The 26,525-nt window shown below is 35.5% G+C and overlaps 1 protein-coding gene across 1 annotated transcript in view; it reads right to left on the bottom strand.

Moving 5' to 3' along the window:
• LOC145266410 (nuclear pore membrane glycoprotein 210-like) overlaps positions 1 to 15,240 on the bottom strand; it is a 203,385-nt gene extending 188,145 nt beyond the window's left edge. The window contains exon 1 of the mRNA XM_080122073.1: positions 14,907 to 15,240. Coding sequence (XP_079978199.1) covers positions 14,907 to 15,112 — 206 coding nt within the window. The 5' untranslated portion in view covers positions 15,113 to 15,240. The remainder of the gene's footprint in view (positions 1 to 14,906) is intronic.
• Positions 15,241 to 26,525: the final 11,285 nt, after the last annotated feature.

The raw sequence follows: 26,525 nt of genomic DNA, 5'->3' as shown, positions 1-26,525 counted from the left end.
AAAACAGGCCTACTAATGGTAGAGGAAATATTTCAGCAGGTTCAGCATCAGCTGTGCAACAATAAGGTTCCCAAGGATAGGATCCCTGCACAAGTATATAAGGTTATGTGTGCATCATCTCTCCAATGCAATGTGAGCGACTGAGATCATCCCTAATAAAGTGATTTAGGCAATTTTCCTACCCTTCTACAAAAATAGGGAGACTGGGAGGTGCCTGAATTACAAGAGTAACATCCTCATTAATGTGGTAGCAGAGATATTGCAGTTCTTCCATAAAAGTTTCAGGAAGTCAGTAAGCTCCATACATGTACGGACCAGAGTGGTTTCCATCCAGAGAAAGGGTTGTGGTAAAATTTTTAATCTTCGCTGCACCTTTGAACAATGCTGAATTCATCAACTGTCTACTGTTCTACACTTCATCGATTTTGAACAAATAAATTTTGGGTAAAAACACTATCATGTATTTAGATATGTCGAAATTAGCATAAATTACAAAAATTATGAAAAACAATCCAATAGTAAAATAATTATAAGTAAAAATATAATTTATTGAGTTTTATTGTATGTTTTATTTTAGCAGTGTTGTGCAACCAATTCTGTACGGCAAACTGATTTATCTCCCTTGCTCTCCTTTAAATCTGCTATTGAAAAAATAGAAACCGTCGGACCACTAAAATTGATGTAGTACATCTACTGAATCATTTTTCGTAATTTTTGGAATTTATACTAAAATGTAAGTATGTGATAGTGTTTTTAACCGAAATACATCTATAAATATAAAAGCGAAAATGTATGTATGTATGTATGCGTGTTCGCTTTTTCTATGTGTCTACAAAAGGCTTTTTTCAGAGAAGCGGTCGCTCGCTTCACAACTTTTTAAAACTTTTTATATCACATAAATCGTAATATCTCACAGTTAACAACGAAGCTTGCCTGTCTATTTAATTTGCTCGATTTCGGGAAGATAAATATTCAATATTTGTCGCTCGCCGCATGTGGGTTAGTCTTTTTCCTATAACATCTTGGGGGCGAGGAAAAAAAGCGTTCAGCAGTAAATGAATACTATCCCGCAGTCAAACTTGACCTCATTAACTCATTAAAACGGGCACCTGCTAAATCCAAGTAATTAAATAAATTCAAACATGTTTCCGTTAGCATCTCGCGGTGGGGCAATGGTTAACGTCGCACGTTTTTTTTTTTTTCACACTTTAATTTACAACTTTGCCTCAATGGTTCGGGTTCGATCCTCATACTTACTTTTTTTTACCCCCCCCTCCCACCTCCAAACACCCGAGCAACGCCGGGTACCCCTCACTAGTATAAAAATAAAATCTATCGAATTATTAAGTTTTGATACAGGCAGATAGTGATTCAGCAAAGCTTATTCATTTCATTTAGTGCTACTAGGGTTGACACAAGTTCAGGTATGAATGTACAGTCCTGGTCAAAATCATAAGACCATTTAAAGTAAGCGTTTTCACATATTATCGAATTTTTAATCAAACAAACGGTTGAAACCATTGCCAAAAGGGAAAATATGATGGAAAAAAATTAAATCTGCTTCATTCGAAACCTTAACCCTGATTTAAAAAACAAACATTTTCACCTGGTCAAAATGATAAGACCACTGATAATTTATCTAACAAAAGGCAATCATAAATTACTAAAAAGGGTTTCAGTATTTAGTATAGCCTTCATTATTACGAATTACTTCAAAAATTCTCTTCGGCATGGTTGCAACTAAGTTTTTTATCGGTTGCGAAGGAATTTTATCCCATGTACTGAAAACTGAATCAGAAAGTTCCTTTATCAAATCATACTGGATTCCATCCTTGAACACTTCTTTTGCCATCATTTTCAATGGGATTGAGGTTCGGAGAACATGCTGGATTATCTAACAATTCTATATTATTTGAAGAAAAGTATTCTCGTGCTTGTCGAGAAGTGTGTATCGCAGCATTGTCTTGCTGGGAAATCCAATTTCTTCCACAGACGTGGACCTTCAGTCCTGATACAAGCATTGAAATGTACTTCAATGATGTTTGCCGGCCTTTCACTACTTGCAACTTTAGGGTCCCAGCTGACGAGAAAGCACCCCAGATCATTAAAGACCCTCCTCCACTATGCCAAGTTGAAAAATTCTCTTTGGGCAAATTTTTATCATGCCAATAGTGTTGAAATCCATTTGGACCATCTAGATTAAACTTTTTCTCATCAGAGAAAATTACATTTTCCCACTTCTCTTCATCCCAAGTCTGGTATTTGGCGGCATATTTAAGTCGGTTAGTTTTGTGCTGTTCAAGAAGACGTGGTTTCTGCAGTCGCTTTAAATGATTGAAACCCTTCATTTTCAGATGCCTTCTGATGATTTTAGGACTACATTCTGCTGCTGTTTGGCTTTTCAACCGACTTGAGCTCATACTGGAATTTTTTTTTTAAACTTCTGATACGGCGATCCAGTGATGGGGTTATTTTTTTTCAGTCGACCTGGACTCTTTGTGACCATATTGATCTGGATTTCTTTAAAAAATTTGTGATGACCGTTTTGCTACGATTCACTTTGTTTGCAATGGATCTATGGGAGAGTCCACCCCTATTAAGCTCAAAGATCCTTCCTCTCTCAAACTCTGATAATGGTTTCCCTTTTACTAGCAATACACATGAAAAAATTGAAATAGCTTGAAATATTTCAATATTGGTATGCATAGAAAGAGCTTGATGAGCTAAGAAAGAATCTTTTTAAATTTTTAAAATCTGATTAAAATTAAGGAAGTTATGGCTATTTTTGTGCCTCACACGTTTGGATATTTTTCCCTCTTTAAGACCATATGTGTTTTGTCACATTTTTTACACTACTTTTTCAGTAAAAATGTCATATCTTTGTTAAAACACAAGACTAAGAAATGAAATTTACCATATAAGTGTATTTTTGTACAAGGAATCAGAATATGCAACTGAAAATCTCCCAAAGTTTATGGTTTCCAAATAATCTGCAGTAAATGTGCATAAATATGCAGCAATTCCTTAAAAATGCCATGTATCCATAAACAGAAAAGAAGTTGGAGAACTCATAGTTGAATTGTAATGTGCTTTATGTACAAAAAACTTAAATCTAAACATAAGACCATTTAAAAATGAATATATTGCAATATTTCTTTGGTATTATTGTAGATTAACACCTTCTGTTTAACCCCACTCAACTCCTTCTGACCACCCCTCCAAAATGTGATTCTACCTTTTTAGGAAATTATGTATAAAATGCCATGAAAAACTTTAATGAAAGATAAACAAATTATTTTAGAATTGAATGTAAAATAATTTCCTAATATAGGTCATTCTAGCATTTTAGGGCAGTTAACTGTTTTTTTTTTTTTTTTTTTTTAAGATGATTATGTGTAGTTTTAAGAGGGTTTCTATGCAATGAGAATATGGGGAGGGTTGCCATTCGGACTTTGAATTAATTGTAGGGGCTAAGTAAAATTATGTGTGAACATACTGAAAACTTGACAGAGACAAAGCTAACAAAAACAATATTAGAGGGGGGAGCGGTTAGTTTCACAAAAATTTAATGTAAAATAATTCACCATTTCCTGGCCATTCTAGCATTTTAGGACAGTTAACCAATTTATTTTCATGTGTATTTTTCTTTAAGGAAGGATCTATTTTTTGTTTGTTTGTTTTAGATGCTTGTATGTGGCTTACAAAGGTATTTTATTGGGGGGGGGGCTTGCCACTCGAACTTAGTGTTATTGTTAGGGTTAAAGAGTGTTTTAGGAATACGAACCGTTACTTCATTTTTGTTTTGTTGTCCTAACTGCAAAATGCCGTTTCCATTTCAAATAAATATTTTACAGAAAGATATATATATGTGTGTGTGTGTGTGTGTGTGTGTGTGTGTGTGTATTCGATAGGTAAATAAGTCAGAAAATGTTATATTTAGTTTTAATTTAATAAGAAACTGCGTTGCGAAATTTCAAAGAAAATTCCATAAATTTGTTGATTTCTATTTTCGAGGTTGAAGGTGTTAATTCCATAGGCCGTTTATACTACGCTGGAGCAGGTTGTAAAAATATCTTTCGCTTAATAAGTAGAAAAAAAAAAATAACGAAATAAAAAGCTTCCTAATTGTAGTTTGATGTGTTTTCTTTTAAAATTTCAAGAATATTGATATAGATTTTGAGGGTTTGTATTACTATACACAGATTCGAAAAAGTTGTCAAAAAACAAATATATAACAAATAAATGTTATCAAAAGCAAGTTACTTTTCTACATAACTGGATAATTTTTTAGTGTTTTTATTTAATGTAACATGTTTATTCAGCTTGAAAACAGTGTTTACCGATGTTTTGGAAAATTTAAAATGGCGCCCGACTCTTGAAACGGTAAGTTTGTGGAAAAGAGTTAAAAATAAAAAAGTAGACAAAATACTGCTAGAAACTCGCTCAATATATGTTACCGTGACATGTGACATAGGCTGACATATATTCGGTGAGTTTTTAACAGTATTTTGTATAGTTTTTTTTATTTTTAACTCCTTTTCTCAAACTTACCGTGTCAAAGAGTCGGGCCGGGCGCCATTTTTAATTTTCCAATACATCGGTAAACACTGTACGTTTTTCGAGCTGAATAAACATGTTACATTAAATAAAAACACTAGAAAATTATCCAGTTAGGTAGAAAAGTAACTTATCTTGCCTTTGATAATATTATAAATGGTAAATTATAAATGGTAAAAGTTTTACCATTTATAATTTAGTAAGATGTTTTTTATCCAATAACAAGTTGCTTTTCGTAACATAGAAAGCTTTTCATATTCAAGTTTTCAAAACTAGCCGATTTTATTAAAGTGGTTTTATCATTTTGACCAGGTGAAAATGTTTGGTTTTTAAAAAATAATTATTAGATCAGGGTTAAGGTTTCGAATGAAGCAGATTTCATTTTTTTCCAATCATATTTTCCCCTTTGGCAATGGTTTCAACCATTTGTTTGATTAAAAATTTGATAATATGCGTAAACGCTTACTTTCTTAAGTGGTCTTATGATTTTGACCAGGACTGTATGTCGATGAGTTCAAGATTTTTGAAGAGAAGATCGGAATCATCTTCACTATCAACAGCATCTTTGATGCTTTCTGGGACTATGTCTTTCATATGGAAATCGCTTCAGAGATTAATTGATGTAAGAAGCTGAAACTAAAAAAAAAAAAAAAAAAAAAAAATGACAACTAACTAGCCAATGATAAAGGTTATATGGATAGATGCCAATCCAGAAAACAGCAATTCTTCCCACTTTGTCAGAAAGCTTATGGAATGTGAGAATTAAAGGACAAAATAAGGCTAGCAAGAATTACGAGGTTGTCAAAAGTAAACCCAAAGTCCACTTTCTATTCTCCATATTCAGGGATGCTGTAAGATGAGGCATATGCTAATGATATTGTCTTGAAGTCAACCAGAGATGAATTGCAGATAGTGCTTGACATAGGATGCTGAGGTTTGCATAGATATTTGTATTAATGGATTGAAGATGAAGGATCTTTCTTCCTTCTGAATAGCGCTGTTTTGAAAGACAACATGGAACTGATTATATACTCCTTTATTGTTCTATCTGGGCAGAGCACAACAAATGTTGATCATCAAATTAGGATTGCTGGATTTGCCTCTTTGCATCTTTAACAGTCCTTGCAGGCATGTTGAGAGATTTCAACGACAACAACCATAAGGTGTGTCTACTAGTCTGTTATCCAATTTATCCTCCTCTGTAGCTGCAAAACAGACCTCAGAGGAAGAGGAGTGCAAAACAGGAAACTGCACTGGTTTAGTCACACCAGAATGGATGGGAGTACATGAATTAGATGTAGAACAGTTGAGATAGCAAGGTCAATTGGTAAGGGAAGGCTAAGAAAAACATGAGAAGTAGTAATGAGGATGGATTTGAAAGGCAAATAAAAACCTAACAAAAAATTTCTAAAAGCCACCCAACACATGTCAGCATATAAAATGGATGTTACACTTAATATGATGACAATAATATTATCACCTTGAGATCCAAAGATTTCATAACAACATCATCTTGTTCACCATGCTGTATGAAAAGTGGAACTTGGCATTTCAAAACCAGCTAAGAGAGGAAATTAGATACGTTTGATCTCAAGTGCCTTAAAAAGATTCTATGGATCAAATGGAGCGATCAAATTAGCAACCAAGAAGTTAGAGTTTGCACTAACCAACATGTAGTATTGTCAATAATCTGCAGACGACGTCTAGGCTGGCTCGGACATATACTAAGATTGGCCTCAGAGAAAATTTACAACCCTTCAACAGACCACTGATGGAAAAAGAGGAAGATCAAAAATGAACAGAAAACAGACAATCAAGAGAGATTTGATCGCAATAAGAAGCTGGAAGGATACTGTGGATTTGGCTTCAAATCGAAAATGATTGTATCCTTTGTCTGCCTCATGCGTAACAGGACGCAAGAATTTGTTTAATTTAAAGAGGATAAAAATTAGAAGTGTAGTGAGAATGATGGCATAGATGAGATAGACACAAGTCAGTTGTCTACTGCATCATGTCTCTCGTCACAAGTAAAGATAAATTGAGGGTGTGATGAAATGTGCTGACAACAAAAATAGGCAAACTTGTCCGTAAATAAAAACAAGTGAAGCATGAATGCACAGTGAACGAGGCATAAAAAAAATGACTAAGTTCAGCATTTCACCATGCAAAACTGCTAAATAGACATACACAGAAAATTTTGGACAAATATGGTAAAATAGTCCCAAAAATGGACTGTTTTTATTAGCCCTAAAAGAGCCCCTGGGGCACACCCAAGAGTCATCGCGAACTATAGACAAACAAAATTATATAGAAATCAGTTACAATTTTCCAGAAAGTTTTATAAAAATCCAAAGAACCAATTGTTTTATAAAGGACAAAAGTGTCAATTTTAGCCATTTTAACCTGAAAGGCACCCCTAGGGGACGGAGGGGGTGCAACCAGAGTTTTCCCGTAAAATCCGTTCTGTTACTTCTTTACTCGTATCATGTTTAGTGTTTGTGCAAAATTTCAAAAAAAATTCCAAAGATCTTCCAGCTGGAATTGACCTCAAAACAAAAACGGAAACACAGATTTAGGCACTTTCAATTAATACGATCTAGGTTGTTATTGAGAAAAGTGCAGATAGAACGGACAAGGGTGAGTTTACAGGTCCACTTTCTTTTTGTCGAGGGACCAAAGAGTAATTTTATTTTGTGGAAATAAATGCATCTTGTGTTTTAAGATTCATTACGAGTACGGCAGCTGCAGTTGAGGATTGTGATTTCTCCTATACTTTGACTGCCTTATGCGTCGCAGGAGTTCCTAAGTAATCTTGTGTAACTATATCATCTGAACCATGACACATACATCGAAATAACATAATTTCTGTTTTGGAATTTTTTAGATGAGGATTGTGGCGCAACGGATAAAGTGATAAGTGATATTCAAGTTCTAAGTGACAGTCTTCTGGCGGTTGAAAGTTCAATCCTCGGAGCAGAAGAATATAATTACTTTTAATTGTTTTTATATAGGCATCACCACTTATCAAGGCCTAGTGGCCACTCGAGATAAGGGTTAAAGAGTGTACAGTAGTCAATTGGACAATATAGTAATTGTCAGTAATGGAAATTCAGTAAATTTGTTAACTTAAGGGGAATGGCTTATTAAGAACTTGTTTACATTGGACTTGAAGACAACCATATTGTAGTCAGCTGGAAAGCACGAAAACGGAAGACAGTTCCACAGGCGTGGAGTTCTAAGAATGACGCTTTGTTCATGGAATCTACGTTTAGGTTTAGGCACAGATAAAGAATCCAACCTAGATCGTATTAATTGAAAGCATAGAATTACTTAAAACTCATGGCCAACGGAACAAGAGCAAATTACCTCCATAGATTAAATAAAGGATTCTGCTTGAAATTCTGTACACATTCCCAAATTCAACAAAATGTATGGTTGGAAATTACATTGGCAGAAAAGTTGCAAGAATTAACACCCAAGATGAGAACAGTAGTCCGAATAATGCAAATTTGAATTTCTAGCTCTGAAATGTAGTGAACGTGACGAAAATGATATAAACAGACCGAAACATGTAAATAGCATGAAACAACACCATCTCATCAGAGAAATATTTCATATGACCGGAAAAAACAAAAGTTTTTAAACAAATGAATGCTCTTTTGTTCTTTCTCTTTAGGAGGAGGAGGAGGGGGACCTTCCAACTGGAGTTGACCTCAAAACAAAAACGGAAACCACAGATTTAGGCACTTTCAATTAATACGATCTAGGTTGGATTGAAGCACGTGGGGGATGGGGGAACAACTATAGATGTTATATACTAGCAGGCCACTACGGCGTTGACGAGGAATATGTACTCCTGTCTCCATCCCTAGACTTCATATTTTATAGTTTTTCTGGTAGTTTATAAAGATTGTGGCCATGGAAGAAAAAAAATCTGTTTATGCATTAAAAGTAGTTTTAGGTTGTTTTCATTAAATTCAGATTATTAAACGAGGAATTATTTTGAGTTTTGTTGTTAGATAAACACGCTATCAGTTCAAATTCAGTGGACATTTTACTCTAGCTTCTTTCACACAGCATGTTTTTCTCAATTTTAGATGCATAATACTAACTGGATTTTCAATTGAAATGATTACTTATTTAGTAATATACTCTAAATGCCTAAACAGTTTTTTTCTCACATTCTTCCATGGCTGTAAAATTTATAAATTATTTTTCTTTTATAATTTTTACATCTTCGTTATTAATGAATGTCTTACGCGAGCACAGACTCCACAGTATTATCGTAATTTTTAGCAGAATTGCTCATGTGAATGATGTCGTATCGATTGAGTGGCATCAGCCTTCTTGTGGTATGAAAATGAAGCTTATACCATCTTACAGTAGGTGTGGTTTGAATTGGGAGGAGAATGTCTTGCATTATTCTTTAAAACCCACCATCCTCATCAATAATCAAACTTTTAAGTTCTTGTTGTTGGTCCCTAGATTTATCGGAGAGAGACCTATGTTTTCAGTGGCGTCTGTGCTTCCGTTAGTCCGGACTATTGCCAGATAACCGATTTACAAAAATTCCCATTGCGCCCCCAGGGGCTCAAAAGAGGTCAAAAATGCCCCAAAATGACACTTTTTGCCTCATAACGTTTGATCCATTCATTAGATTTTTTTAAAACTTGGCCAAAATGTGGAGCCCATTGTTCTTAATATAAATCCAGTATGTGTAACACTGGCAAAATTCTGGTTTGCGTCCCCGGGGACTTTCAGTGCTAAAGACGCCCTTTTTGTGGCTCTTTTTTCATATTTCTTAACAAAACCTTGATATGTCTGACTATATAGTGTTTTTTCATGGTGGTCAACTCAACTATACATGTCTTAAGGCCTAAAACTGCACAGTTATCCATTTACATTGGGATTGGGCATCCCCAGGGGCTCAAAAGAGGTCAAAAATGCCCCAAAATGACACTTTTTGCCTCATAACGTTTGATCCATCCATTAGATTTTCCTGAAACTTGGCCAAAATGTGGAGGCCATTGTTCTTAATATAAATTCAGTATGGGTGACCCTGGCAAAATTCTGGTTTGCATCCCTCTGGGACTTTTAGTGCTAAAAAAACATGACTTTTTGGAGCTCTTTTTTCATATTACTCAAAAACTTGATATGTATGTCTATATAGTAGTTTTCCATGGTACTGAATTCAAATATACATCTCTGAAGGCGTGAAACTGCATCATTTGTCCATTTTCACTGGGATTCAGCGTTCCCAGGAGTTCAAAAGGGGTCACAAATGCCCCAAAATTGTGAAAAAGAAAAAAGAAAATGACACTTTTTATCCCATAACTTTTGCCCCATCCATTAGATTTTTCTGAAACTTGGCGAAAATGTGAAGGCAACGTTGGCCCTTCACACTTCTCACATTCATCATTTCTTCACTATTTTTTGTGGTGTCATCTCACATGCAGCACCAGAGTGGGATGACGCATGTGCGGCTCGTTAATAACTGTTTTTGGTTTGTATTTTTTGTGTCGGATCATTTTATAAGATTTTGTGCTGCACAGTTGTACGAGACATTCATTTGTGGAGTTCAGTTGGGGTTGCTTATACGGCTAACCAAAGTCGCTTAGTGCTTTCATTGTTACATACTGTTTTACTCGTTAAGTTGGCCAAGGCAGCTTCAGCTGTTGCTTTGCTAACAAACTCTTTTCGTTTACAGCTATAGACCAGACCATGTAATTGCTGTTTCACTTGCTTGGATCGTAGAAGCACAGCATTACTGGAACTCTACTGCTTACCAGACTTTGAGTTGGTGAGGTGGGGTGGGGGTGCACGCCACTAACTTGCCTAACCCAATTCCTAGGTCTCCTAAAGTTGAAGGGCTACATTTTTGATTTCTGACCATTAATATTCATCATTTTGATTAAAATTAATGTAACTTGTTTTTGAATTTTTGAGATGAGGATTGATAATTTGTATTATCCGAACTACAGTTCTCATCTTGAGTGCTATTCTCACGTTTCGGTCAATGTAACCTCTAACCTTCTTCAAGTGAATCTCCGGAATCTGCACAAAATTTTGAATGGAACTCTTTATTTAATCCATCGGGTAACATGCTCTCATTCAGTCAGTAACGACTGGGTTAGAAATCCTAAGTAATTCGCAATTGCATTTTGAGGGTCATCCGCACTGAAGACCTGTGGCGTAGTGGATTAAGTACTTGATAAAATTCAATTGTAAATTACTCTTCTGGAGAATGGAGGTTCAATCCTCAGTGTGGGTGACATTCAAAACACAATTGCATATTACTTTAAAACTTCTAATTCATTCATGGCTGATGGAATGAGAACATGCTATCCCCGTGCATTAAATAAATGGTTCTGTTTGAAATTCCACGAAAATTCACAAGTTTGACAAGATACACCTGAAGAAGGTTGGAGGTTAGATCAACAGAAACATTATGAAAATAACGCTGAAAATGAGAATCCACATATGTAGTCTTACTGTTAACACCTTTAAAACAGGATACTCATTTCAAGGACTTTTCAAAGTTTTTCAAGGGCTTCTCCAGACAAAATTCAAGTTTTCAAAACAAAATTTGAGGTGTGTTTTACAATTCACAGCGATTTGAAAAAGTAATAAAAAAAATAAAAAAATCAAATATACAACAAATAAATGTTACCATAGCCAATAATAATTACTTTGCAATCTACCTGCATCATTTTTTAGTGCTTTTAAGTAGTTTTAAAAGTTTTTTTTTTTTAATTTCATCTCAAATATTAACTCTTTTTATGGCTTTTAATTTTCAACCAAGATGGCTGTCGTCTTGTCCATTTTTTCCTTTTTTTTTTTTTTGGCCTGACTAACCTAATTTTAAATTACCACAATTTTTTTTTTGTGCGTGGTGGAAAGAAGAAATAACACAGTATGGCGCCTTCCAACATTGTAGCTGGTGCCTATTTGGAAATGGGAGTCTGATTCTTCGTTATTAGAGCAAAAATCGAAAATAAAAATATTGAATTTCATTAAAACCCAATGATATCTACTTAATTGTCATGTCGATTGGTTGGTTGTTTTTGTTTTACAGCATAACAACCCTTTTCAGGTTATTTAATGCCGAATCCAGTGATTTTTAAGAAAAGTTTTTGATAGATTGATGTTTTTTTTCAAGTCGGTTTCTATTTAACCCATAGTTGGGACCCTAACAGGTACTACCACTCCGGGTCAGAGTGGACCTGAGAGTAATGGCAATTAAGGGGTTGCTCCACACTACCCAAATCCTGCAAGCCGGGGCCTCACCATCGGATATAGTTTAAGGTCATATTCAGGACCAATGTCATGTCGAAATTAGTAACATATCTAAAAATTACGAAAAACAAAAGTAGAAAATAGAGAAAGGGAGAGAATACTGCTTGTACACATGAACATAATTAATGAAAATAATCTTCAAAGAAATTTTCCAAGTTATACATAAACAGTATGAAGTCAGGGAAAGTAACTGCAGTCGGTCTTCTTACAATTCATGGGGAATATCACTGAATCACGAAGTAGTCAAAGTACATGTTTATATTTTTTGGAGGGAGGGGAGTTGTGGAAAATTTAAATACGATATTCGTTTATAGTATACCCGAAAACAAACACAATAACTTTCGCTACAACAGAACAGTAACACCGACCACTAATTTTTTTTTTTTTTGAGGGATATTCGATGTTGCATTTCGGTATTGAAGCCGAAAAATGTTTTGGGGCCATGTTTTGGCTCTTTTGGCCGTTTTTCCTAAATGGGAAACAAGATGGCCGTCAGCAAAAACAATAGTGATTACGTTGGATACTGCATATGGATAACTGCTCATTTGCGCAAAAAATAAATGTGATATTCGTTCTCAGCGTATCCGAAAAAAAAAGTCGACAAATTAGAGGTGAATGCGGAGGGGTCGGTAAACTAAAAAAAATACCAAAAATTTATCAAGAAAAATTTTTTTTTTTTTAACATAATATTGATTTTATGTCCGATTTTATTTACAACTTTAAGTGAAATAAATAACGGGATTATATTTATATAAATGAAATAAATAACGGGATTATATTTATATATATATATATATATATATATATAATTATTTGATCTTTTCAGCTTTAAAAAAATGTTGAAATTTTTATGGACCTACATTTATTTTGTTTAGTTTTTTGTGACATGAAATATGGAGAGGGGTAGACCACCTAAAAAAAACAAATCCTCTAATATATTTAACGAAACCTACTTTTACTATGTAAGTTTATTTAATAATGAATAAATATCGAAAATTTCAGGACAATATGACTATTATATGACAGTTGCTAGATTTTTAAAACAGGGATATTTACGGCTTCAAAAACATCACTACATAGGAACTTTGTTTTAAAGCGTCGATAATGTAAACACGATTTTTGTCTTGCAGTTTCATTATTTTTATATGCCGTATTTTTTTTTTTTTTTTTTTTTTTTTAACTATTAGCAGTTTATTTGAATGGCAAAAAAAGTTAGGATGATAATATTAAATCCAATTAGATACATCGTGTTACATATTGTCGAAAATTCTCCGACACCAAAGATAGTGGATAAATCAGAGTTGTTGGGCCTGGTATAACGGTTGCGAAATTTTCCAAGATCGCGACCCCAACTCTGTCAGGAGTCAAAAAACACAAGACTCTAAATCCAAGCTGCCCCAATGAAGGCAATCCCTTAAATAACCAGTAACTGTCATACATATGCAATCACTTCCATAAGCAGCAGATATAAGTTAGAATTAAAACGTCACTAGGTTTGCATAGACCACAACGAACGCGCCACCGCCGACATATAACCTCAAGTTAAGTGAGTTGTTTAACTTATTTTTCTCACAATATAGGGAGGGGTAAAATTGCGGCGCGCGTTGGAGGTACCTAATGTAATGTAATGTACGTACCCGGGTATTTTTGTACGAGAGTACCCAGCATAGTATAAACAACCCCAACCTTCCATGTTAAGAACGGCTCCCGAGGTTTGGGGGTGTTTATTTCGAAAGCCGTTCTTAACATGGGGAGGTTGGAGGGTGTATATACTACGTTAGGTACTCTCGTAAAAAATACTTCTACCCGTCACAGAACGAAGATGCCATATTCCAAAAATCACGTAAATTGATCAAGTTATTCAAAATCATTTTATTACCAGTTTTAGCGATTTAAATAGTAAATTGGGGTTTGTATTACACAGATTCGAAAAAGTTGTCAAAAAACAAATATATAACAAATAAATGTTATCAAAGGCAAGATAAGTTACTTTTCTACCTAACTGGATATATTTTTCGTGTTTTTATTCAATGTAACATGTTTATTCAGCTCGAAAAACAGTGTTTACCGATGTATTGGAAAATTCAAGATGGCGCCTCACTCCCTCTTTAAGTTTGGGAAAAGGTGTTATAAATAAAAAAAAACTAGACAAAATACTATTAAAAACCCGCCGAATATATGTCACGCCTGTCACGGTAATATATATTGAGCGAGTTTTTAACAGTATTTTATCCAGTTTTTTTTATTTATAACACCTTTTCCCAAACTTACCGTGTTAAAGAGAGAGTCAGACGCCATCTTACATCGGTAAACACTATGGTTTTCGAGCTGAATAAACATGTTACATTGAATAAAAACACGAAAAATATATCCAGTTTGGTAGAAAAGTAACTGATCTTGCCTTTGATAACATTTATTTGTTATATATTTGTTTTTTGACAACTTTTTCGAATCTATGTGTACAGTAATACAAACCCAGTAAATTGTATCCATTAGTAGAGTAGACTGATTATGATCTCGATAGTTCAAATTGAGTTTTCGGCTCCTCATATAACATAGTGGATCAAAATGCTTCGTCATAAAATTTGATTGATACTAGTGCACTTATTGATCCGTGCTGAAATAATGTTATTATATAAAAAGCCATTTCTTAACATGGGGAGGGGAGGGGTGTTTTGTACTTATTCTGTACTTTAACCTTACAATTGATTCAATTGAATAAAAAACATAAAACTTTAACTAAACTTGGAAATACGATTAAAAAATAGCGCGGATCAGTAAGTGCATTAGCACCATTTGATTTTCTTAGTTAAAAAAACAAACAAACAAAAAACCTAATCAATTTCATGATTTTTGGAATGTGACATTTTTGTGACGGGTACATTTGTTCATAAGTTTTTTTAGAAAGATTTTTCTGTATTTTTGTTTTGAAAATAGGTTTAATTATAAATAAGTACTAAAATCTGCCCAAAGTCATCTTTTTTCTTTAATATTAAATCGAAAAAACAATCCATTACATAAAACAAGGTAGACAAAAAAATAAAAAATCTCACCATGTGTAACAATGTCCCGTTTCAGCTCGTTCTTCTTCGGGACTTAAAATAACTTTTAACGTAAAGTTTGCAGCTGCTGTCCTACTAAAGGGCAGTAAAATCTGAGGTGCATTCAATTTGGCCCCATATGTTTGCGGACCAAAACTGAGGACAGTGAGAATCGACAAGATAAAATATGTTCTGGGTAGGTTAAATTCGACCGCCATTTTTTCGAGAGCGGCGAGTACGAACGCGTTCACAATGTTTTGAAGAGCGACATTAAAAGAATAATAAAGAGAGGGGGGATCTCTGAATTCCGGTTCCGGTTCTTTACGGATGGCCGGCTTCTGACGTCACATCCGTCAGCTGCAGCGAAACCACGTGCTTTTTTGTTCGACACTTTCTCTTTTGTTGTTGTTGTTCTTATATGATTGATGGCCCGTTTAATGTTTTCATTCTTTCTTTTATATAATCGTCTTTAGTGACGAGGGATGTAATTCCATCTCGATTACCAACTTTTTTATTATCAGATCATATAGCCTAAAAGAAATATAAATATAGAATATGTTAATCTTTGTTAGTCTTTTCTCGGAGAGTGGCCTAGTTTTTTTGTTTTTTGTTGGTTTCTTCTTGTAATAATACTCGAATTTTCGCTTATAAATATTAATTCTAGCTGAAAATTACGTCATAACCACTAATCATAATCGTCATAATCACCTTTGAATGTCGACGTCTGTGACGTAAGCCTTGTGTAATTTTTTCTTTCTTTCTATGCATATAAAGTTAGTTATGCGTTGTTGTTGTTGTTGGCTCCGTCGATCTCGAGAGATAATGAAATTCCACGCCTTGATTCAGTCGGGGTATAGCAGCTTGTGGTCGGGGTATAGCAGCTTGTGGTGGCTGTGCAGGCCGATGCGGGAACCACAGGAGTCCTGTGGCACAGGACCAGCCACAGTTACTGTAGATGTAGATGTAGCTTTTCTTTCTCTCTGCCTGGGCCGGGGTCGGAGCTGGATCTGTCCTCTCCTTTCTACAGGCTCGACTCCCGCCACCTCCTCTCGGATGTCTCAGCCACACACCGGATGGTGGTCTGCTAGCCCTCACGGTCTGAGGCAGCAATCTCAAGGGGCTGAAACCGCCGGTCCTCAGGTCACGCTTGCAGACATGTATATATCTCCATATTAAACTCGATGTGTGTATATGTTTGGCGGTCTCATTTTTAAGGGTTCCAATTTGTGAGGAAGATTTGGGAGAAGAGTCGATTTTAGTGAGACATTTTTAGTGAAAACTGTTTTTAAGTTTTGTAAATTAAAAAATAAAATAAATATCAGAACTTCATCTCCTCAATGTCATAATTCGTACGAATTCTTAGCTTAAACCGTAATTCACGACACCAGCTATCAACGTCTATACTCTCTTTCGGCTGTCAAAAACTCGACTGCTTGTTCTCTCCAATTCGTCCTTCTATTAGCCACTATTCCCCTCATGCAAATTACTACCACATGCATATAAAGAACTCATCTACAAAATAAAGTTTTTATTTTCTTCTTTTTTCTTTCCCCAGGCCCATGACAGGCTAAACAGAGGTGTTGCCGCTTGTGTGAATAATATCTTCAATTACAAGTTTATATTCAAATGTGTAAGAGCAATAGAAATGTTAGATGATAAACACAAGCAAAATAATAAATTCAAAAGCATTAATTCACAAGAAATATTTTATATACGGTAGCGTCCAAAAGTTAAGGAACGGGCGATAATTTTCTTTTAAATGGCTTCTAACTTTATCTATGAAAAAGGGGAAAATTTTTTTGATGAATTTTCCAATGTTTAATAATGGTAGTTAAATAAAAAAATTTTATGATTTTTGATTTTTGATTTTGAATACATATTAGTTGTTTTTACATATAAATAAATTTAATTAAATTACTAGTGTCCAAAAGTTAAGGAATGGGGGAAATTATTAATGAAAAAATAAAGAATCCTTTCAGTATTTAGTGAAAAGCCCCTTGTTTTCAATCACACTATGGCATCTTTTGCTGCAAGAAAGAACTAATCGTTCACATGTTATAGGAGAGATATTATTCCAGGATTTTCTTATACATTCCCATAAATCATCAAGAGTTTTTTTTTTTTTTTTCTGTGATCTTATCACCAATAATTTTCCAAACATTTTCAATTAGCTTAAGGTCAGGCCTCTGAGCTGGCCAATCCATAATGCAAATATTGAATCTATTTAGCTCTTCTAAAACTATTTTTGCTTTATGGTATGGTGTGCTGTCTTGCATAAAGATATCAGAATCACAAAGATTAAGAACCACATGTTCTCTAATCAATTCTCTGGACTTTTTCATGAATTCTCACAAAGGTGTCAGTTCCTTTTGAAGATATCATGCCCCATACCATTATACTACCCCCTTCAAATTTTACTGTAATTTCAACGCACTTAGGGGACAGTCTTTCTCCATTTTTTCTTCTGACATGTGGCCTTTTGTCTGATCTGAAAAGAGTGAATTTAGATTCATCACTAAAATGAATCTTTTTCCCATTTTTTCTTCCCAAAACAAATGTTTTTCGATGAATAACAATCTAGCCTTTTTATTTTTAATAGAAATTAAAGGCTTTGAGCATGGACTTCTTGAAAATAATCAAACTTTGTTTAATCTTCGTGAAATCGTTTGTCTGGAAATTTTTTGTCCAGTTTCGGATGTAAAATCCTGGGATATTGAAGCCGCAGTTTTAAAGCGATCAGAACGAGATGATCGAGTGATTTTTCTATCATCCCTCTTAGTTGTTATTCGGGGTTGTTGTATCATGGAACAACAGTGAAAATAAGAACAATCAAGTCGAGGGTCAGTTAAGGAAAAAAATTATTAACAATAATGTACAAAGATAGGAAAGTGTGTATATCTGCTGGGCACTCGCCTAGCAGTTGAAGTGCAGTCGCATCTCTCTCACCGGTGTTGGAATTACTAGCGCTATTTATAGTGCAAATCGGTATAAATTCCTCTGTTCAAGGAAAGTCGGTATAATACCCCCCCCCCTTTGAAAATATCCCGTCTGGGATTAATAACGTTTTTGTTTTGAGTTCACTCTAATCAATTCTGTTGATTCCCGTTTTCTGTTTGATCTTCTGTTCTCCGGAGCTATCTCTGGTATGGCCACTTGAAAAGTATCAAACACTGTGTCCATGATGTCCTCCTCGGCCGATCTGGTCACCTCACTGTTCGAGTATCTTTTCCGAATTTAGTTAGTATGACGTTTGTGCACGAAGTCTGATCCCTTAATCATGTAGACCATGTTGCCTATTTGTTTCTCAACAATGCCGGACTCCCAGAAAGTCTTATTATTTTTTTGAATCTTGTAGAAGACTCGCCAACTTTATACCGTCTTTTTTTTTATTGTTTTTTTGAGGTTTGGCCTATCCTCGTTTAATAACAACTTGTGAAAAATCGATCTAACCTTGCATCCAAACATAACCTCAGCAGGTGTTTTCGACATTTCGATGTTTGCATTCGAAGTGACTCTGTAGACTTGTAAAAACTGTTGGATTGACTTATCTGTTGGCGACCCACTACTCCTTGGTATGGCGGAATGATTATATGCTCGATTAGATGATCCTCGCAAAAATGTTTAAATTCGGTAAACGTAAATTGTGTTCCATTGTCTGTAATAATGCAGTCTACTACTCCAAACCTAGCGAATAGTTCATACAGGAAGTTAATAGTTACCTCGGATGTGGGATTCTTACATTTTAATATTTCTGGCCATTTAGATAGGCTGTCTACAACAATGAATTAGTAGAACCCATCTAGCGGTCCTGCAAAATCTAAATGAATCCGAGACCAAGGTTGGTCCGGTTTTGCCCACGATCCAAATTGGATCGGAGGAGCTTTCATAGCTAATGCACATCCTCTATACTCCCTGGTTTTTCCTTCTATATTCTTATCCATGTTTGGCCAATAAACGAAAGAGCGCATAAGGCTTTTAATTCTGGATATGCTTGGATGCCCTACCTGGAATTCCTTGAGCATTCTTTTTTGTAATGTCACAGGAATCACGACCCTGTCGCTATATAACAGGACGTTACCGCAAATTGAATAAATTTCTTCATCCAGTTCGTTATTGTTGATCCTTTCTTTCCTGCATATAATAAATTTGTCCAGCTCTGCCTTACTCTTAATCTCATCAAGCGTTACTGGAAGTTCTCTTATTGTGTCACATAACATATTTTTTACTTTAACTTTTGCTTGAATGGCTGCTATTACCATATCCTCCAATGGTTCTGTCTGCTTAGGTATTAACCTCGATAAAATTTTTTAGATGGTACATACTCCATTTGAAAATTGTAATTCAGAAGTATGGTACCCCATCTTTGGAGTCTATTCGCCATATGTTGTGGTAGTCCCTTTTTCGATCCAAAAATCATTAATAATGATTTGTGGTCTGTTTGTAACAGAAATTGCCTACCGTGCAAGAAATTATGAAATTTCTTTACTGTGAATATAATGCTTAACGCCTTGTTTTCAATTTGTGAGTAGTTCTTTTTGGCTGGCAAAAGTGATCGAGATGAATGTGCTATGGGTTTCACTTTTCCATCATCTATTTTGTGTAAAATTCATGCTTCTATGCTATAGGAGCTGGCATCGCTTGCAACTATAATTTCACGCTTGGGATTATAATGTGCCAGAAACAAGTCAGATGTTAAAGTCTCTTTAATTTCCTGAAATGCTTCTTTGCACTCTTGCTTCCAGACCCATTTTTGGTCTTTCCTTAACAGTTCATTTAAAGGCGACCTTTGGCACAAATACATTGTAGTAATTTGCCAAACCTAAGAAACTTTGTAAAGACGCAATATTTTCTGAAACAGGCATATTCTTTATTGCCCTCGATCTATCTGCATCCGGCCTTCTTCCATGTTTATCGATGATTTGACCCAAGTATTTTATTTCCTCCATGAAAAATGTACATTTTTCATGTTTTACTTTAAATCCATAATCCTGAATCCTTTTGAATACTTGGTTTATATGAGCTTTGTGGTGTTCTTTGCTAGTGCTTTTCATTAACACATCGTCCAGGTACCCTACTGCGAAATCCAACCCATTTAACATAATGTCCATAATTTGCTGAAAAATTGCAGGGGCGACTTTAACCCCAAAAGGAAGTCTGTTAAACTTGTACAATCCCTTATGGTATTAATACATAGCAGCTTTGAACATTCCTCATCGACTGGAACTTGTAAGTATGCGTCACTGAGGTCAATTTTAGAAAAATATTTCCCTCCACTCAGTTTTGCAAATCTCTCTTCAGGGCTCAGAAGAGGATAACGGTGATCTTGTAATGCCCTGTTTAAGCCTGTCGCGAAGTTGGCACAAACCCGAATCTCCTTACTCTTCTTTTTGATGTAAACCGTTGGTGCAGTTCACTCACTGTGATCAATTTTTCCGATACACCCATGTTTTTGAGTCTTTCTAATTCACTGTCTATCTGTTCTATAGCGGCGTATGGAACATTTCTTTTCTTTCTGAACACTTGTTCATTTACTTTTACATCAAATTTTGCTACCGCTTTTGCACACCTTCCCAAACTGCTTGAAAATACATCTGGGAAATTATCTTTTAACTCCCTCTTAAGTTTTTCTGCCTCCAAATTCGAATCCTCAACCTTTTGGCAAAATGAGCTAAAAGGCAGATCCCATAGTCTAAACTTTTCGAATAGATCAGTTCCAAAACGGTTGTTTGATTTTCGCATGACAAAAATTCTTGCTTTTTCGGCCCTGTTCTGGAAAAAAATATTTGTCAATAATTCTCCTTCAAAGGTAATTTTTTCGCCACTGACGCTTCTCTTTGTTTTATGTGATTTAATCATAGTGGGTCTCCCAAGCCTCTTCCATGTCTGTACATTAATAATGGAAATATCAGACCCACTATCAAGCTGTAGCCTTACTTTCTTTTTAAACATTTTGACCTGTACATATTTCTGGATATTTTGTTCCTCAGGTTCAATTTTCGTAAATTTAATGGATGTCTTTCTACCAGATTTTTTTCTACAATGCGATGCTTTATGTCCTTTTTGGTGGCAGTTGTCACATTGTTTGAATTTGTAGGGACACTCATTGTACCAATGTTTATTTCCACACCTCCAACATGGTCCAGGTGGATCTTTTCCCTGTTTCTTTCTCTGGTTATTTTTTGAGGTCGGATTTTTCTTTTAGTGGTTCTTTTTAATATGCGACACTCCGCTTTCCTCTATGTCACAACTGTCTTGTTTCAATGCAATAAACCGTTCACAGTCTTCCGCTAAGTTTTGTAGTTTTAAATTCGGTTCGTTTTTGAGTTTATTTAAAACATGACGCCTGATTTCAGTGTCTTTATTTAAGACCAGCCCTTGCACAAATATTAAACATTTAAAATTATCTGCTGATAATTCCTCCAGTTTAAAATCGTCACAATGCTTGTTCACTATACTTGCATAAGTAGTGTAGTCGTCTTCCTCTCTTCTAGTAACATTCATATCGCCTATGGAAAAGAGACATTTTTACAGAAAACAGTTCTGTAAGTAGCGTAACTGTTACTTGGAAGCTCAACTCACTGGTCTTTTTTGGGAGAATAAAATTCATGAACTTTATATGCTCGGCTGTTCTCAATTTCCCTAGCAAAAGCCTAACTTTTTTCGTGTCTGACCAGGTACCACAATCTGATATAAAAATATCCTCATATTGTCTATAGTACTGCACAAAAGTGACATCATCTTCTGGATTATAATTGAAATTTTCAATAATGACCCATATAGCTGTTTGAGAAAATGCGTTATGATTATCGTCTGCTTTAATTAACTGTGTTGCCTCTAGGATTTTTCTTTGTTCCTCCTGTGTTTTCATCAATATTTCCTCGAAGTGTTTCTGTCATTGAAGCATTTTTTCTTCAAATGCTTGTTTAAATCTCTCTTCTCTTTCTACTTGTTGTTGAATTTACTGCTTTTGCAACGCGAGATTATTCTCTGCCTTGAATTGGAACAATTCCAACAGTGAATCTTTGAATTTCGCATCCATCATATGAATTCAGTTTACAATTTACGCTTGTATTAAATAAATACTCCTTAGTAAAAAAAAATCAACCAAGTTTTCTTTCCTAATTCTTTTGTTTGAAGAACAACAGTTTAGTTGTCCTTTTGTAACTTAATTTGTTGAACGCTATATTTCTAGTTTTACTAGAAACAATCCAGCGAAATAAAATTTGTTTAACATTTTTTTTATTTGCACGCATTTTTACATAGCAAAAATAAAATCCGTCTCTTTAAATATCCGACGAATTCGTATGGGCAACTTTTAGTTAAAAAAATTTTTTTTTTTACACTCTTTGCCTTTTGCAAAAAACGACTTGATTCTTTATGTGTTTGCTATTCACAAATGACATACACGAATAATTATTTTTCACAGTCTGTCTCTTTTTCTCTTGATAAAGTCAAGTGATTTTTTTTTTCAAATCCCAGATATTATCGAAATAACGATAAGCTTACATGGTATTTGTTAGTTGGTTTTGGACATTTAACTTTGCAGAAGAAAATTCTTACCATAGGAAAAATGGCTTCTGGTGAAGAAAAAATGAACCCTTTTTCCTTTTCTAAAACACTTGGTAAGTGTGTTCAATTATTAAATAATTGACTACATTCGCGTTTTTCGCAGTAGTTTTTGGTAGCAAGTTTTTTTCCATCACCAAATTGCTATTGTAGTAATTAATTCGCTGTTAAATTACTATTGTAATCAAAATATCTTGTGTATCCAAATATCTGTTGAAATGACGAAGGTGTTCTGTCATAAAGATTTTACGAATCTTTATTTCAATCACTTTTAGTGATTCTCTGCAGTGATGGTCATTTCGATTCCTTGTTGCCAATCTGTTGTGTCGTGAAACAACATTGAAAATAAGAACAATCAAGTCAAGGTTCGGTTAAGGAACAAGTGTATTAACAATAATGTACAAAGATAGGAAAGCGTGTTTATCTGCTGGGCACTCGGCTAGCAGTTGAAGTGCAGTCGCATCTCTCTCATCGGTGTTGGAATTACTAGCGCTATTTATAGTGCTAATCAGTGTAAATTCCTCTGTTCAAGGAAGGCCGGTATAACAGGGGTCGCCCCGATTTTTTTCTTTTCAGTCAATGGTAAACCTTTTTTTCTATTTTCAATAACCCGAAAAACAACGCTTTTAGACCTGTTCAATCTTTTAGCAATCACCCCATGATCTTTTTTTTCATCATAATGGTCACTGGTCAGGAAAAATATTGGAATCGTCCCATCACTACTAACTATATGTGCATTTGTGTGTGCCCTATAAAAAAAAAGGTTAGAAAATCTACATAAAATCTAAAACTGTATTCTTACATAAAAATTACCATAGAAGACAATGCAAGTATCTCCAAATCTCTAAGTACACAGCTGAGATGCGTATGAAAGCATAATCGCCTCAAAACTTTAAATACATTTATGAAATTTAAATCATATGTGTAAAATTTTCTGCAGAAGACAATGGAAGTGGTCCCAAAGCTCTAAGTGCCCTTCTAACCTAAGGAAGCTATGGGAGATCGAACCTTCTTTTAAATTTCAAATATATCCTGTTTTGATGAAATCTATATCATATGTATAAAATTTGTTGCAGGGCGAATCATAGGGTGTTGATCGGTCGTACAACTAAAAAAGCAGATGCAGGCATAATGCAGTAAATAACAAAGAACAAAGGACAAACGCAGATGAACAATAATAAAAGAAATGTATTTATTCCAATATAATTACAAGAGAAAAATGTAAAAGAACTGGGATGATGTCATACAGAGATTGACGTGGACATCTCTGAGCTGTGAGGAAATGTTTCAAGTAGGTTCTGTCTGTTTGGATGTAGCCAAGCACTGGATTAACAGGAACAAGAGCTTGTAGGAATGAGCTGGATACCAATGTGCACTGGAACTAGAGCAGGGATGTAGTATCTGTTCCGACAGATGCTGCAAGCAATGACCAGCAAAGACCATATGTGGGGGTAACCCTACATATCTGAACTTGGTCAAGGTAGGGATCACCCTACGACCACAGTTACTATCCATCTCCCATTTCCCACCTCTCGGGAGCTGGTCCCCCCTTTCCCTCCCCCTCCCTCTCTCTCCACATTAAAAAACGACCTTGTGCCTAATTTGCTCAGTGGGGAAGCAAATAAATCCAACTGGAACTAGAGCAGGGTGTCAATGGTCATTGGAACAGGGAGCTGGATGTTGACAGGCACAGAAACAGAGCCGGATGTTGATGAGCACTGGAACCGAAAGTTTGGTATCAATGGGCATTGGAACAGGAAGCCAGAGACTACTGGCAAGAAATGCGGGAAGAAGCTAGAGCAGGAGCTGAAGCAGAAATTGTTGGAAAGGCTGGTGCAGGAAAGAGATGAAACCACTGGAGAAGATGCTGCGGGAAGGAGAAGATGCTGCAGAAAAGTGCTGAAGCATGAGGTGCTAGAGTCGGAGCAGGAGCTGCAGAAGAGCTGGAGCTGAAGCAGGGAGAGGAGATGGAACTGCAAGAGTTGGAGCAGGAACTGGTTGGTGAGGAAAGCTGGAATCAGGTGGATGGAGCCCGCAGCAGCAAGATGTGAAAGATTATTGCATTAAGTAGTTTGAAATTTGACTACTACTGTTCCTGTTCTTATTGGTATCCTCTTCTGCTTCTGGGCTTGGTGAATGGCCATACAGTTGGAGGTGGAGGCCTCCTGACTCCCCCACCTCCCAATTAGGGATTTATTTACTTTTTTCCCACAGCAGGAAGATTTGACACAAGATTAGGAAGATGAAGAAAGTCAAGCCAGTGTCTCAAAAGGAGAAGCACTCTGGCCTAGCAAAAATTGCTTGGGCAGCTCCATCAGCATTATTCAGTAGGGGAGCCTCAGGTAATAAGCAATAAACTTACTCCACTCGAAAGATGGGAAACAGTGGTTTGGGAAGGCGAACCTCTTAGACTACAGAGAACATTTCAGCCTTCCCTTGGTCAACGGGGAAAAGGTAATTTCAGAAATGATTATACTCTGTTTGCTTTGGTAGTTTGTACATGTGCAAAGCTATCGAGCCCAAATGAAGGCAAAGCTGCTGGATTTATTGGAGGAAAGGCATATTACGTTTGATAGTTCCTAGTGTTTGTAATGATCAAAAATATTTGGGATTTTATTGATTATATTTGTATATGCATGGGTGAATTGAGATGATTGCAAATTTGTATTTTTCCACTGGATGTTTTGGAGGCGTGGCTTATGTTTTGGGAGGCGTGGCTTAATGCTTATGTTTTTGAAAAAAAAGGTTGTATTTTTTAATTCTGTACTGTTTCCAGACAAATGGGACGGTGAACCGATTCCGCAACAAATTCTCCATTGAAGACAATAGAAGTGGCCCCGAATTTTTATGTTAGCCCTTATATGCCGAATATCTATGTGCACCTCCCTCTAAGTGACCGATAGGACAGAATCCCGTTAAAACTTTAAATACATATATCTGAAATTTAATGAAATTTTAATCATATGTTTTAGACATTAAATCAGATAGTTTTCCAACATTTCAGCTTCTGACAATATTAGGGGTCAAAACTGGGGGAGAGAGGACAGTAAAAACAAAGGAAGTAATTTCATTGGGGGATAATTGTGCTGAAAGAAACTCAGGATGAAGAGCGTTACTTGTTTCTGAATCTTTGAGATGAAGATTGATAATTTAGATTATTTTGACCGGTTCTCATTGGATCACCAAAGTTGAGCAACCTCGAACCAGTACTAGATGGGTGACCATTTAGGAAATCAGGCATTGTATGTAGGAGGACGTTGACACCTTCCTACAAAAACTGCAGAAAACGTAGCGTTGCCAGGTCACATTTTTGTAGGAAAAAGAAGAGATCATTTTTAGGAAGTAAAAAGGTCACCATTTTGTTAAGATTAGAAGGACAAACTCTTTGATGTTTAAAAAAAAAAAAAATCAGTTTTATTTATATCTTTGCTTCACAAACCAACAGTGAGAAACCATAAACAGCTTCAAATTATAGGTTAAAAAGAATTTGTGAAAGCATGAAAAAAAGGTGAACAAACATTTCAACAAAAATAACTCCCACGAAAAGCGTGCTGATTGGATAATGTATCAATCACTCTGCATATGAGTGTAATCTTATGTAAAAGAAAACTGCCAATGTATAACTACCAATCTTAAGCAAAATCCCATCCCTTCACCATTAAGATCCTTAGATTCCAGAAAGCCTTCTACTTTAATAGTTTCTTCCCATAGATTGCAAGATTTTGGAATTTCCTCCCTGTTTCCTACTTTCCTGATTGTACCAACCTGCAGAAGTTTAAATGTGATGTGAACAGACATCTGACATCCTGCTGCTCAACTCCCTACAGTCCCCTGTTAGACACAATCCAAGATAGTAGGTCTTATGTTCCAAGTGGAAATATGCCTTTTTTGGGGTGGAAAATAATAAAAAGAGTAAAACTGCTACACGCCATTTAATCAGTGACTTATTAGTTTTCTAGTTTGGTCAGAGTTGTCTCCCTTGCACCTATCTAAATAATATACATCTCTTATTAAAATAGCAGTTATTTAAAGAGGCGAAGAGTACTGGAAATCTATTATTTTTTC

This window comes from Euprymna scolopes, chromosome 41 (genome assembly GCF_053919585.1).
Source record: "Euprymna scolopes isolate OS-2025 chromosome 41, ASM5391958v1, whole genome shotgun sequence".
Classification (NCBI taxonomy): Eukaryota; Metazoa; Mollusca; class Cephalopoda; order Sepiida; family Sepiolidae; genus Euprymna; species Euprymna scolopes.
The sequence above is the reverse complement of the archived record's forward strand: the minus strand, read 5'-3'. Positions and strand labels throughout refer to the sequence as shown.